General features: G+C 38.3%; 1 protein-coding gene across 1 annotated transcript in view; it reads left to right on the top strand.

Moving 5' to 3' along the window:
• FBN2 (fibrillin 2) overlaps positions 1-8,658 on the top strand; it is a 185,643-nt gene extending 176,985 nt beyond the window's left edge. Inside the window, exons 62-65 of the mRNA XM_075078460.1 lie at positions 1,255-1,374; positions 3,185-3,416; positions 4,104-4,263; positions 6,698-8,658. Of these exons, the coding sequence (XP_074934561.1) occupies positions 1,255-1,374; positions 3,185-3,416; positions 4,104-4,263; positions 6,698-7,072 (887 nt within the window). The 3' untranslated portion in view covers positions 7,073-8,658. The remainder of the gene's footprint in view (positions 1-1,254; positions 1,375-3,184; positions 3,417-4,103; positions 4,264-6,697) is intronic.
• The last annotated feature ends 7,400 nt before the right edge of the window (positions 8,659-16,058 follow it).

Below are 16,058 nucleotides of genomic sequence, written 5' to 3'. Positions count from 1 at the left end.
GTCTTCTACCATAGAGATACATATTCAGAAGGGTAATTCACTACAGTTAAAATACGAATTACATTGTTGAGCTTCGTCTCTCTCTATTGGCCCAAAAGGGAACCCCAGTCAGGAAATCTTTATCTGAGAGCTCCAGACTCTTCAGTGGGCCTCAAATATTGAGGAAAGAAGAGTTTAAAAGGCAGTACTAGGTCATCTGGCTGCTAAGAATTAGAAATGCAGTGGTATGCATGCACAAATTTATGACAACTCAAAATGTCAGCTTCCTTGATACAGCATTTAAAACATGAATTGATATTTAGAGCTTATTCTAGACTAACAATGCAGAATATATGCAGCTGGAAGTTTTAGAAAGCATTACCTTCTGTCAGATTACTTTGTTCTCGTAGATACCTCTTTATCATGTACTTTACCCAGCATGTACGTACAAAACAAAACACTAAGTTGTACATATCAAAGCATTCACAAGATACGTACAAAACCAGCACATCAGAACTGCTCTGTATGTTATTACTGATAAAATGACAGCTTTCAGTTCCTGGTACAATGGTTTACTGCACCTCTGGCTGTGGGACGTTACAATTCGCTTAAATTTGTTTCAAACTATGAACAACTAGTGTATAACTTAGAATCTGTGATATCATGCATGATTTTTTATTCCCTGCTAGAACCGCATACGGTACCTGATACACGAGGCTGCTTAAAATCTACTGATTTCTTACAGCAGACACTTTTTCAGATTACTGAGGTTTTACATTTTGTGTTTTCTTTGTGGCTTTCTCCTTTATTTACACATACCGCAGAGACTTTTTAGATGGCTTTTTCTTTTTAATTGCAAAGGTAATCACTTACTTACATCCAAATTTAGTATGCATTCCTCATATTCAAATATTCAGTATGTTCCAGGAAACTGAAAGTTTAGTCCTCCATATGTGGTATGAAAACTGAAATAAAAACCCCATTCAGATTCTAAACATTACATCAAGCAACATCGTGTGGGATTACCAGGTATAGTGTTTCTTCCTTACATCTAAGTAACATAAAGTCTCAAAAGCTCCAAGCAGATTATTGATAGATAGAACACTACATTAATTGACTTTCAGGCATTCCAAAAGACCAACCTGAATCCATCTTAGAGCAGTATTTTGTCATAAATACTGGTGTTTCAATGATTATGATCAAAGTGAGTAATGTATTTGGCAACATGTATAATTTTGTGTTCTTTCATGTTCTACTTCTCTCCCGATTGCAAAGATGTGGATGAATGTGATGGAAACCATAGATGCCAGCATGGCTGTCAAAATATCCTGGGTGGATACAGATGTGGGTGCCCACAAGGATATATTCAGCATTACCAGTGGAATCAATGTGTTGGTAAGGAAACAAACAGCACAGAATACGTTTAAACAGCAAAGGTGTCATAGTGTTTATAGTGACAACTGCCAGGTAAGGATAAGAATGGGCAGGACAAAGGATATGCAGACTGAAATATTTTTTTCCACTCTCTCCCTCCTTCCATGCACTTACTACTCTCAACATAAATCAATGAAATAAGGTAACAAAAAACCACACTCATCTTGTTGAAACTCTATTTGACGAAGAGTTTTCCTAGTAAGGCCTAAATTCTGACTCCCTTCTCCTGGGAAAAATCACTGTGTGAGAAAGGTGGAAAGATGTTCACTGAATTCCTGAAATCATCAATGTAAACACCTCTGCAGGTGAAATTGGGGGGAAAAAAAGAAAAAAAATTCCCACCTTTTATCAGTAAGAATCACTATCATTAGCAATTTGAGAATACTACAGAATACCATCTATAGTGGATGGGGAGAAAAATATCCACATAACCATTAAGGGTTTCCTACTCCGAAAATCAGTCTTAAGGGTAACAGTTCTTTGGGCAGGGAACTGGGACAAATTAATCAGCTCAGCAGTTTTATTGTAGATTTAGCTCATTCAACCCATCATTTCTTTTCTGGGTTTCAAGAACTAAGCCACCTCCCATACCAAATGAAATGTGGGAATTTTTTTTTTTAATAAAACCCAACACCCACCATACACAACCCCATCCTGTACTGTTCACAAGGCACCATAACAACATACTTACGTTTCAGGTTTGCTTTCATGGTTCTCTGTCAATGGTGTCATAATCAGAGGATGGCTGTGAGCACTGCCATACGTTTCTTATAGGCTGCTCTTACTGTCCGGATCCTAGACATACATATTAGTTTATTATACACATTTTACATTAAGTAGCACACCAGGCAGTTTTTCTGAAGCCCTGACTGCCATCATCACTCCTTATTTAATACTGCTCTAGAGCAAAGAAAGCAAAGGACTGGGGTCGGAGTGACAGGAACACACAAGGAACAACTCCCACAAAACTCCAAACCAGCTACAGTCTCTGAATATTATAAATAGTCCTGAAAAGAAGGCATCTCCTAGTAACTGCAGGCAAAAATGGTAAAGCATGAGCTAATGGTATTGGAGAGGAAAACACCTACAGGGAAACAGTATCTTGGTAAGATAAACAAAATAAGCAACGTGTGCCAACCTCCAAAAGCATGATCTTCCATACTGCAAGCTATTTTTCTCACTCATTTTTCACAAAATAGCCTGGAACCAAATCAGTCACACTGACTGGAGGAGTAATTTTCTCTGTATCTTAATTCAACACCCACAACGTAAAGACAATAAAGACAAGACTTCCTTTTCTCTTTCATTTTGGTTGCCTATTTAGATTGTCTCTCCCCTCACAGCCTGCAGGTTTCCAGTATAAGTATGTGCTAACCTCACCCCATTACTAGGTGCCCAGGAACATTATCATGGGTGGAGTATGACTAGAGTTCCAGCCCATTTCTCCTATGTGGACCATATTTGGTAGGAGTGCACCCTGCCAGGGGAAGGAGGACCCTTGGGCAAAACAGGAGACATTCCTTGAAGGAAGGGGGAGCATTGAATCAATATAAGGTTAACAGTTTCCTAAAATACCTTTACAGCTGACCTGTAGGTGTTTGGGACCTTTGCCAATGTACTTTTTCTTCAGAAACCAAGTCTCAATAGGGTAATGAGGTCAAGGATGTAGCAGATCCCTAGGACTTGCAGAAATTCTGACCTGTTAGCTATACCATGCTTGCCTGACATCATCAGATTAGAAGATACCAATATACTTTTGTTTGCTTACTAGATGAAAATGAATGCTCCAATCCTAACACATGTGGCTCTGCTTCTTGCTACAATACACTTGGAAGTTACAAGTGTGCCTGCCCATCTGGATTTTCTTATGACCAATTCTCCAATGCATGCCATGATGTGAATGAGTGTTCTTCTACCAAGAACCCCTGTAATTACGGTTGTTCCAACACTGAAGGTGGATATCTTTGTGGCTGTCCACCTGGGTATTACAGAGTTGGACAAGGGTGAGTATCTCCACACGGTCATTCATCAAAGACACATTCAGAAGCCTATAAAAAGGCTGGACCGTAATCAGACTGAAGACTGAGGTGCAAATGAAGGACAGGCTACTAAGTCATCCTTTCTACTCCCTTTGCACACAATATCCATCAGCTAGAAAAAAGGACATATCTGTACATGCAGCATAACACTTAGGTTAAATCCAGTATGTAAGGAACATTAAACAATGAGTTCTGCTGCCTCCCCCAGTAGCAGCACAAGAAGTCCTTCACAAACCTTCTCAATGAGAATTGTTACTGCATATGGATAGGTACCATCTGTACTGAGATATTTACGGGTTTTAAGCCACACTGATCAACTCAGAACATTAAAAACAAATTGACGTTGTTCTGGTACATGACAACAGCTAAATTCTTCAGTCTCAAAGTTCAGGACAGCTTGGGTTTGTTCTGTTTCTTTGTAAAACCTGTAAATGAAAATTAGAAAAGCCTACAGGCCTCAGCCAATGGACGTATTTCATTCAGTATGCCACACTAGTGCGAAGAACATTAATGCACAGACCTCCTGCTGAGGGAAGGGAAAGGAAGGGGATACAGACGCTGTGGTACACATTACATACACTCACTTTCCATTTAAGAGGACAGTTCATAAAACTACAAGAGGTAACTAAAACAGATGTTTTTATTCAACAGCCACTGTGTCTCAGGGATGGGATTTAACAAAGGCCAGTATCTGCCACTGGATAGAGATGCTGATGAAGAGAATGCTTTGTCCCCTGAAGCGTGTTATGAGTGCAAAATCAATGGCTACTCCAAAAAAGACAACAGGAAGAAGAGAAGTGCTAATGACACTGTACGTACCAGGATAAATAAGCACTGTAATGTACTTCGAGATATTTTCAGAGATATCATACTGACCACTATCATTAAATGGAGGGATTTTTTTAACAGGCCACATTCAGTGGCAAAAATCTTATTTCCCTGCCTCAGTGGTTTTCACACTTGAGTTCTTTTGGCAGGAACAATGTGACTATCAGAAAGACATCAACAAGTATGAACGGATTAAGTTTTTAAAGCTTGTAAAGAATCCTTTGTAGTGCAAGATGTGGTCTAGTTCCTCAAAATACATTCAGGAAAATAATTTTCCTATAATTACAGAGTGTTAGGAAGCTGGTCATGTCTGCAGTCTCTTCTGCTGTCAGGAGGAGATTGGACAGCATTTTATGGTCTGGGATAGCTAAATAGATGTTCTTGCAGATCATTTTAGTCTAAGCGTCTGTTCCATGGTTGTTCACTACTGTCAGGGCCTAGAGTCTGTGGCCTAGCTGATATGCTTAAGCCCAGTATTTGTAGAATTGCTGAGGGTATTAGAGAATTCCACTTAAAACTTAATTTTTTTCTTACTGCATCTTGTGGCCTTATAAAAATAAGCTATGGGATACTCACAAAAGGACAGCCTTACTATTTACACCTTTTAGATGCTGTTTTTCAAAAGTTAGAAGAGTATACCTGTGTATCTGTAATCTGCATTATGTGTATGACAAGATGACGTCTTGTAGCATTAGCTCTGTTCTTGAAATCTGTAGTAATGGGAAACTGACTCAAATTAGAGATGGGGACACACACAGATTTTCCTTCAGTAGTACAAGAGCTGTGTAATGCAAACAGGCAAAATGCAAACCCTCAACTAAAATGGTTAGGTGTGCTAGCCACACAAGTTACATTGAAAGAATAGGGAGACAAGTCTCCTTTCTAAAAGGGAAAGGACACAAAACAATCCAGAAGCTCCAGCCTTAGTATACCTGATACCTTCAAAGCTAGTTTTTATATCAGCAAACTTTCTATAGAAGACAGTAGTCCTATAATTTTGCTATAAAGGATATACTGTTGGCACTTATAATGTTTGATTTCCCTACACCCACCCACACTTCCCACAAACATCCCTCTTCCCTCCCCACCGCCACTCCCATTGGACTTGTTCCAGTCTGAATTTTGTGGTCAGCCACCACAGAAATACATGGATATTTTGAAAAGCACTTTTTCTATTGCACAGTTTATTTAATATCTAGTTCCTAATTGTTATATCTCATTATTATGAGTTTTTTATAGCATTAACCTTTTCAGTTTCTAGTACTAGAACTACCTGAGCAGTAAAAGTGAAAGGTTTCACATCCATAAAGCTATGTGTAAAAAGAAATAATCTTATCGCTTATGACAAGTATGGGGTGGGGTATTTAAAACCCTACAGTACTTGCTCCCAGCCACAAATTTCCTTGTTTTCACCTTGTGTTTTTAATTACATTACATATTAGTACACATATGTACTCACGTGACTAGAATTCCCTCAGAGGAAGAAATCCTTTGCTATCCTTTACAAGCATGAAAGGAGGTAGTCTAGGTACCTCAATTAGCAACAGGTCTCCTAAAGAAGACTACAGCCTATATATATATTTTTAGAAGCACTTTCAAAAGCTGCTGCTTATTAGATGATTTTCCTAGGAATGCACTCATTCTCACCCCCTGCCGTCAAGTGCGTTCACAGCTAACACCTCCAGACAGATTCACACCTGCAGCATAACTATACTGAAGCTCAAATTAAAAAAGAACATGATTGATTTGTCAGAAAAGCAATGCTGGGGCCTTTTTTCCATGCTCCTTTCAGGGGTCCAAGTAGGATGTAATTGGACAACGTGACATACTAGCCCTTTCTGTAGAAGGCTAACTAACAATGCAGCAGTTCTATCCTTACTTCAGTTTTCTGTATAATCACTGTACTTCCTCATCACCAAATGCTGATCTTGCTTGTTTTTAGAAGCCAGGATTCATTAAAACAGTTTTACCAGAAGTTTCAGGCAATTCCCATACTGTGTTGTGGTATGTTTTTCTGTAATATTCCCCACTTTGATCATAAGAGCAAGAGTGTGCCTCACGTACAGTCTTTACTGCAGCAGTAAACGTAGGTCTCTTCTTAACATGGACATTTTTCAAGCATGAAGTTAAACAGATTCTGAAAAGAATCTGGAATTTGAGCCCCCTCTGTAGACCTGATGCTGTAACTCTAATTATCTCACACACAGGCTTAGGTGTGAGAAGCCTTTAAGATTTACAGTGTGTGTTACATGGAACCAAGCAGTTCTCCCAGGTAGAAAGGATTTACAGTAGCTTCTTTCACAGCTACATTTTGACAACTGCAGAAACCATTAATAATCACATATTATTCTTCTCTCAGTGCAAGTGAATATCTTGTTTCTCTCCTGCTCTAAACAACCTCTCCTCCTTTACTTCAGATTGAGCAGATTAGCTTGGAAAGTCTAGACATGGGTAGTCCTTTGAAGATGAGAGTCAACATTTCCAGGCTTGACAACAAGGACCACATCCTAGAACTCATGCCAGCCATTGAGCCCCTTACCAACCACGTGCGCTACATCATCTCACGTGGCAATGATGATGGCATCTTTCGAATCCATCAGAAGGATGGACTGAGTTATTTGCACACAGTTAAGAAAAAGTCAGTGCCTGGAACTCACACACTGGAAATCACTAGCATTCCTCTATATAAGAAAAAGGAGCTAAAGAAACTGGAAGACAGCAATGAGGACAACTACCTCCTGGGAGAGCTCGGGGAAGCTCTCAGAATGAGGCTGTGGCTAGACCTCTACTAGCCGTCTTCCAGGCTGAGTCCAGTTCTTCAGTCACTTCTGTTCACCTATCTACCCACCTGAGCATATCTGCTTTTCAAAGGCTTTGGAACAGTCATTGACATCTGGGGGAGGAAAGGAGAGGGGAAGACCTCTTTCTTTCCATCCTGCCGAGACTGCAGAACCACCCTTGCAGGAGGGTAACTTAAACTCTGCCACCACCAAAACTTTGATTACAATGGCGATCATGGTTACTGTATCTTTTATATAACCTCGATTTAAAGTATATTAAAAAGCTAAAGTTCAAGAAGTCATCATATGGCACTAAATGGCACAAAAATGTGAGCTATTTTTTTCCTGTTAGCAGTCTGTAACACTTTGGGTATTTTGCTATAGTTCCTAATTAAAAAAAAAAATATAGAAGTTTATTTATTTTTAATGCAGTAATATATGGAGAAAATGACAAATTATGTAAACAAAAAGGGAAACTTGCTTTTTTTCTTTAGATTTATAAATTTGAGCTATAACATTTTAGAGGTACTTTCTTAAAAAGAAAAAATAGATTTGAAAGATGTTTCCTTTTGTATTTGGGCCAGTCATCCAAATAGTATATAAATAATTTTAAAATCTATCAGAGCTGAAAGAGCGCTGTAGTACACCTTCTGGATATTCTAAAGTGCTCTTGCAAAACTTTTGATCATTCAAAAAAAAAAAAACGGAGGCTTAAAGGACAAGAATTTCAGTATCAGTCTCTGCAGAGATCATATTTCACAGCAGCTCAATAGGAGTGTAGTCTGAATCAGCCGCGTCAAATAATGGAAGAAGAGGCACAACCACTGTAGCAAAATACCTTGACTGCTTTTAATACCATTAGAATTGCAGAACCAAACCGTACTGTACTTCCTTCCAATAACCTCAAGGAACCACACATGCAACCACACCTCATTCTCAGAAAGGGTGCTCTACAAACTTGCATTACTGTAGGCAGCTGAAGAAAATGTCTCTCTGAAGGAAATGCGTGATGTTTCATACTGTTTGGTGCTGGCTTGAATTAATGGTGCATTTACTAAAAACTGAGAGCTGTATCAGGACTGCCATATGTGCAAACTAATTATGCAGCGCAGACAAGGAAAATGTGTATTTGAAGTCCATTTGTTAGAAGTTTCATTAATACTGTAGTTATACACCGTACGCCTCATTTTATCATAGCTTATTTTGTAAGAAAGATGTTTGTAAAATGAGTTGACATTTAGTTTGCTTTAGTAATTTTTTTTAAAATGTTGTACCGTTATGTGTTAAGTGTATGTCTCAATGGTGCTTATTTTGACAGCTGGTGCCTGTAACTAGTCATGTAACAGAATCTCATATGTGAAAATAGCCAAAGCACATGCTGACTCCAGGACTGTTTCAGTCGCGTATCAGTGCTGACCAAAGATTATATCAAGTTATACTCAGTGATTTTTCTTTTCTTTTCTTTTATTGAGTTTGGGGATTTTGAAAAGAAAAAGAAACTTTGTACATTTTTAACCAAATGTTTGTAAGAAAAAAAAGTTTTAAGATCTGTATCAATAAGACGACACTTTTCTTGCAATAAAGCTTATTTTGGGTTAGTTTTTTTCTTTGAAATATCTGTGCTCTTTACACAAAAAAAAAAAGCATCTAATTGTAAATCTAAAGGATTTCAGAGCAGAAAAAGGAGCTGGTATAATGCAAACTCTTCTTCACTGACATTTAAGGTTATACAGCATTTGCTGACTCAGTTTCTCTATCATGACAAAGCTGAAACACAGGAATTAAACTATCCTTACAAAGTTAAAACTCTGCGTCAACTCTCTCAAAATCTGTCATATATTAGGTTTGAGTGGGCTGACCTTGTGGAAGGTTTTGCTTATCCCTGTAAGGAGGGCTGAAGGACCATCACAATTTAAGTTTGATAATTCCGGTCTAAAAACAAATCACCATACATTTAAGAGTTGAAGTGTAAAACCTCCATCCTATCTGCACAGCAAAAATCTGATAAGGCTGTCAGTGAAGGTACTTTTGCTTGCTGGCAGTCCCTTCCTTGAATGCCCTTCATTAGGAACACGGACAAATCCAACAGTACAAACAATGTTTTTTCTTAAAGTATGCAATGTTTCCTCAAAGACCTCATTACATAAGCTACACTTTCTTTTTTTATTCCATTCAGAGTTAAACTGGTGATTGTTTTTAAGTAATAGCCAATACTGACTGAACATTTTTGTCACTTCAATAATAGCCAGAGAAAGGGAAATGGGACACATTGGGTTAAGCACTGAATTAAGATGCAAAGGGCTTGTTTTAGATGCACTCTTTAGTTTCTGAGTACAATATAAGACTTGTCTGCACCAGCAGAATTAGCCATACATATTCTATTGCTGGTCTTCTGGAGGAGTGGCACTTCACAAGTCAATTGCATTAAAAGCCAAGTTGCACATCTAAGGTTCTGATTACTGGATGCCATAACAATGAGTTTCCCTAGTGTTTGAGAACTTCTGTCAACATAAAATTGCTCTTCCCCATACTTTCAAAGGTCCAGGCTAACATACCTCTCCCACCACCCTGCTGTCCCTCTCCTCTTGCCTAAAATATTCATAAAGTAATAAAACAAATACAAGTTTTTAAACTAATCATACACTTAAATTTCACTCAAGAAAGAAAATAATCAGGAATTATGGCATTGTAATTGTTTTCATAATTACCGATTTATTTGATGGGAGTTACTTACCTTAGGTGTGCCTTGAAACCTATGTATGTATTCAGATTTATCTGAAATTTAATAGTGCATCATTTTAAATAAGACAGTATGAAATTGCCTGGAAACTGACTTACTTGATGTGACTTTCAGATATGGTTGTGCAAGTTTCATTATGATTCAAAGCTGCTTCTGGGTAAAATTACTGATGTCTACAGAACTAAAAAGACCTCTAGAAGTCTGATGATAAATATATCCAGTGTGGCACTGACTTAACAAGTCTAATAGCATTTCCAAGAAGGCTACTCTCTGTCCAAAATGGGAGCTTTCCAGAAAACACATCGCAAGAAAAGCCACCAGACTGAAACGAGTAGAGCATTATCCTTTGCTGCCAACTCAAAAGAAAGAGAGAAAATAGTAGCAACACTCTTAATAATGACTCCTCTGAGGCTACAAATTCTGGAGGATTTTATCAGTAGGCAGAGATTATTTGTATGTGCTATGAACACTTAGTAGATTTAAAGCCTGTTTTCTAAATAAGAAACTATCATCAGATAACACCTGTGTTAACTAACAGTACAGTAACTGCAAGGTACAAAAAATACCTTATACCTTAACTATAAAGGCAGCATTATCCTCGACCATCTTAAAATGCAGAAGACAGTTATACACAATACCCAGAAAGAAGTCACTCCCAGCTTCAAATCCAGATGAAAAAATATCTTGGATTAAAAAACAAAAAAAGCCGAAGCAAGAAATCCAAAACAGAGCCACTTCCTTTCTCCAAAATATACACTTTTAATACCCTCTAGCCTTTTAGTTTCTAAACATGTAATCAGAAAGCTGAACACACATGCACAGAAAGACCAGTGTTCCAGCAAGATACAAAACTCCAAAATCTCTTGCTAACAGTAAAATGAAAATTATCTTGCTATTTAAGAGAGGCTACAGTATAAATCTGTCATGGTTTAACTCCAGCTGACAACTCAGCACCACACACCTGCTTGCTTACCGCCCCCCGCCCCAAGTGCAACTGGGGAGAGAACTGGAAGGCTAAAAGTGAGAAAACTCGTGGGTTGAGATAAAGACAGTTTCATAGGTAGAACAAAAGCCACATGCACAAGCAAAGCAAAAAAATTCATTCACCGCTTCCCATGGGCAGGCAGGAGCTCAGCCATCTCCAGGAAAGCAGGGCTCCATCACTCATAATGGTTACTTGGGAAGACAAACGCCATCACTCCAAAGCCCACCTCCTCCTCGCTTTTCCCCAAGTTTTACATGCTGAGCATTACACCATATGGTATGGAATGTCAGTTTGGGTCAGCTGTCCTGGCAGTGTCGCCTCCCAGCTTCTTGTGCACCCCCAGCCTACTCACTGGTGGGGTGGGGGGAGACGCAGAAAAAGCTTGGACTCTGTGTAAGCACTGCTCAGCAGTAACGAAAACATCCCTGTGTTATCAACATTGTTTTCAGCACAAATCCAAAACATAGCCCCATAGTAGCTAATCTGACAAGAATTAACTCTATTCCAGGCAAAGCCAGCACAAAATCTCTTGGCAACTTGAAGCAAAATTGTAGTGAGTAAAGATAACATCTACGGTAGGCCTAGGCAGTGGGGACTTTACCAGTGCCCTCTAGCTATCCTAGCAAGTCTATGATACTTGCTCATTATAATAATTTTGACTATATATGTCTAAATAATTTCTAACCTAAAATTTCTTTTGAAGACAGTATTTTCGTTCTTTCCACCTTTACTGCAAGTACTCGGCCCTTTAGCTCTTGAGCTGAGCATTTGCTTTCCCAGCATGCCAGCACTAAAGTTCAGCATCATTTACTACGACCTCACAATGTTACCAAGGCCATCAAAGAATGAATTCCTCCTTTTCTATCCTCAAATGCCAGAGTATTTGTTTTTCATGTATGCATCAAAGCGTGTACAGACTTTTTTAGGGCTCTTCCTTCTTCCGCAAGCATGACTCCAATTCAATAGTCAAGGGAGCATTGCTGAGGCTAAGAAAGCATTCAATAATTATTTCTGAGCACATCATGTCCTTTCTTCATAGCCACACCTCCTAATCTAACCAAGTGTAATGCTACAGCAATTCAAATGGTCACAAAGCATGTTCATATGATCCTCAGTTATATTTTCAGTTCGTTTCAGTTAAACTTTTCGCATTTTTCAATAAGCCTACAAGAGCCACGAAGTTTCTGTTTCTTCAGAAAACATGCAGGCACACCAGTGAGACAAAGTCTCAGCTTCCATAGAACTTGCAGTATGACAAGAACCACATGCCCTTATGTAAAGGTGAACTTGAAATCTAGCCAATAACTTTAAACACTATGATTTGAACACCTTACACTGCAATCATATTTTTGTCCATTTCGCAACATTAACTGAACAAAAAAAATCTACCCTGTGGCCCACATCTCCTATCGTCTAGTATAAAACCTTTGGAGGGGAGGGTTAAAAAAGGTATTACTTTAGAATTTACCGGCTGGTATGCATCACTCCTGGCATCAACTTTTATCTTCATGCAAGTGTTAATGAGAACAGGTCATAATGGCACCATTGCTACCACAATAACTGAAGCCCCTGTCAGCATTTCCCAAGTAAAAATCCTATATTCTCTCTTGTTAAACAGCTGCAATAGTGCTCAAAAGTGAGTGTGTAAGGATGATGTGGAAGTGTATGTGCTTCTTCCCTTTGTTGGTCCCAGAGGTATATTATTTCATCAAATGTCTATTGTTTACGAACACAAGTAAACTAGTTTTCTTATGAATAATGCACTTTGACACAGATCAATTTAGAAGAAACCAAACTGGATAACACAGTTGATCCAACTTGTTTTTAAAAGAGGTTTTAAAAACAACATTTAAACACTTTTAAAAACAGCATTTAAAAACATTTTTTAAATGGACACTAGTTGTCTACTTCTGGATCAATGAACATTTTTCCAAATTACTTTCCAGCCATGTACAAAGTTAATAACGTATGATACTGCTAAGAGATTTATCTAAAAGAATTGAATTCAATTAGATGTAAAACAAGGGTTTTTTTTCTCTTCCAGTATTAAGTCATAAACCGAAAATGAAATATAAAAACCTGAGAAGATCTGATGTTTGTAAGCTGAGAGACTGAAAATTGATAGTTAGGAATCAAGATTCAGCTTGAAATGCCTGTCACTAAATTAATCAACCGGTGCACAGAGCTTAAAAAATACAAATCAAACCCAAAACTACAGTATTTTTAAGTACAAACTCACTACCAAGATACCTCAGCTCTATGTCTCTCACTCTTGATCAGTAAGACTAATATCACCCGACATTTTAGTCAACCGTAGCACTACCTCTGGAAAGGGCGAGGTGTTTTTCAACAGGCCTCTGAACTTTGTAGAAAAGCCCTTTTCTGAATCAGCCATTGCATTCTAAGACACGTAATGCGCAGTATTTTAAGCCTTTGATTTCATTATGCCTCAAACTCAGTGAAATCCTTACAATGTGTACTATTGTTACACTGATCAAGTATTGTTACACTGTTACTCTTAAATCAGAGCTGAGCTTCACTGAGATAGCTCCTAATGTAGCCTATCTATTAATGTTGCTCCATAGAAAATGCAAAGTATACCAGACATGCTGTTAACTAAATGGATTGAAACTCCTTTGCCTGCTTACCATATGATGTAAAGAAACACTATTTCTAAGTATCCCACAGAATAATAAGATCCATTCAGTCTCAAAACAGCTGCTTTTTGGCTAAACAGTAGCTGTCCTGGAATCCAGTTTCAAAGCCAAGATGAAAGCAGAAGATGACAGTTTGAAAGGAAATTTGATAGTTATAAGTAATTTTTCAGCTGTTGAGAACACAGATGTAAATTTTATAAATGTGCCCACTACAAAATACGTCTGTGGAATATGGAGCCAACTACAGATGAGCCTTTTTGCCTTCTGAACGGAGAGAGTTACATCCACCATTTCCACAGTGTAGCCTCCTTTCCTGAGAAGAGGAGGAACACTTGCTTTATGCAGCACCGAACAGAATATGATACCATTACTCAGTCACATTACTGATGTGAATCCAAGATGCTGTAAGGCACTTCAGCGTCTTCCCTCTCTATCCTTTCCTTTCTAAATGGACTGAACTGGCTTTTGCATATTTGTGTTTGACATCCTGTCTGCTTCTATATGTTCCCCAACTTCTTTCAGTGGAAGGAAAACTAAGCTGCCCCTCATCAAGACATGTGTTCTTAAGGAAAGCACAGGCCAGAGGAAGAAGCCAAGAAAAACAAACCACAGTAACCAATGCTTGAATTGAGCACCAGAAATGCGAATAATTGAAAAGCTCTTTTTCCCGTAAAGTTACATTAAAAACCCACCAAAACATTGCTGCTTGCAAGACAAAAAGCTGGTAAAAGAGAACATGAAATGCGCCTCAAATATGTATATAACTTGGTAAGGTTAAAAGAAAAAACACCAAAACAAAACCAACCCAAACCCCTCCTTTGTGAAGAGCAGTATTTTTTTTAATGTTTCTGAAGCTTCAAGACCGACATCCACAGAATATTGTGTCATATCTATTTATCCACAGAACATGTAAAAATGTTACAGCCACAGTGCCAGATTTACCTTCTCTATTGCTTAGACAATACTTTCCAAAATGAATATAACAGAAATGTCTTCTCATCACGAGAAAGAATCACTCAGAATTCTCTCAGTCCTTTATCTCTCTTCAGACTAAATCAGCATCAGTTAATACTATATAATTTTTTTCTGTGAAATAACCATCAGCTGTTAGGAAAGCTTCTTATTTTTGCTTTTATTTGGTGTTGCTACCTAATTAACCACTCTGATTTTCTTCATTTTTCACTTTCAACCATCAATTTTTTAAAAAATTGGCTCTAAATTTCCTAGTGTCACGACTTCTCCCATATTTTGCTCCATAACATTCAGGAGTCCCACTTCCAAAAGCAGTACACCCACCACCAATCCTATGAAACACACAGAGATGTCACATGCTACTGTAGCAGCATAAGAAAGACCTATGCATTCAGACATAGAATGCAGTCTACACCAAAGAAGCACAAAAGGATGAAAGCTGTTTATGAAAGCAACCAAGAGCAAATATTCTAAATTGGCCAAGACAAAAGCAAGATTTGTTAAAAAGTGAGAAGAAGCAGAGTCCAGAATATGGTCCACATAAGCTGGCAAAATCCAAAATATTCAACGATGCAAGTAATATCAAGCATTCCATAACTAAATGGTTAATGATGAAGGAAAAAAAAAGATGAAAAACAGTGAGAAAAAAATAGCAAAATGCTCTAAGCACTTCCATGGTACACTGTGTTTTTTAAAAAAATAGTATGCACCAAGGGCATTCATACAATCTACACATCAGCTCTGATAGAAAATGGAAATATCAAGAGACAAAGTGTTAAGCTGATTACCTCCACTACAAAGTTTTTTCTTCAGATCCACCCTCATTTGAGTAAGACCCCATATCTGCACTTCCAGGTATCCTATAACACATCTCCAATGCCTTTTTATGTCAACCTACCTTTGCACATAAGACCTTAATTTATTTCCAGAAACGTGAGAGAAAAACAAGTGACAAAGATAAGACCTTCCTCCTCTTCTTGACACTTATCTATTTGCCCCAATTCTGTTCCATGACTGATGCATGCTCTCAGTCTATGCCTGTGTCCTTACCCTCTGAGCTCCCAGCTTTCCTCTCACACCCAAATCATGCACCCCGCTAATCTCTCTAATCCATGTTTTATCTTTCTTTCATCCTTGGGTGAACTGAATGGGCCAATTAATTGTTTCCTTTAAATTCCCATCCTCCTAAAATTCCATTATGACATTCATCGTCTGCCAGTTGGTTTCAACATATTATTTCACAGCTACTGTAGTGGCAGACTGATACAGAACATACTTGAAATAAGCAACTGGAAGAAGCTACCTGGTCACCGGCTCTGGTACTTACAGGGTATTTTAAACACAGCAGTATCTGTTGGAGAGGCAATACGGCTGGGAAAGCAATTAAAGAGATTTCTTGAGTGTCTTGGTGATAACTTCTTGATGCAGTTGCCCAAAACCCACCTAGGAAAAACTCTCTGCTGAATTTGTTTTCTCACAAGAAAAAATTATTAAACTGTTCTTATCTCAACCCATAAGTTTTCTTGCTTTTGCTCTTCTGACTCTCTCCCCCATCCCAAAGGGATGGGGGGAGTGAGCAAGCGGTGTTTAGTTGCCAACTGGGGCTGAACCACAACACTTGGACAGAATGAGTTTTCTAGAATG

The sequence above is a fragment of the Phalacrocorax aristotelis genome, chromosome Z (assembly GCF_949628215.1).
Source record: "Phalacrocorax aristotelis chromosome Z, bGulAri2.1, whole genome shotgun sequence".
In the NCBI taxonomy this organism is placed as follows: Eukaryota; Metazoa; Chordata; class Aves; order Suliformes; family Phalacrocoracidae; genus Phalacrocorax; species Phalacrocorax aristotelis.
The sequence above is the reverse complement of the archived record's forward strand: the minus strand, read 5'-3'. Positions and strand labels throughout refer to the sequence as shown.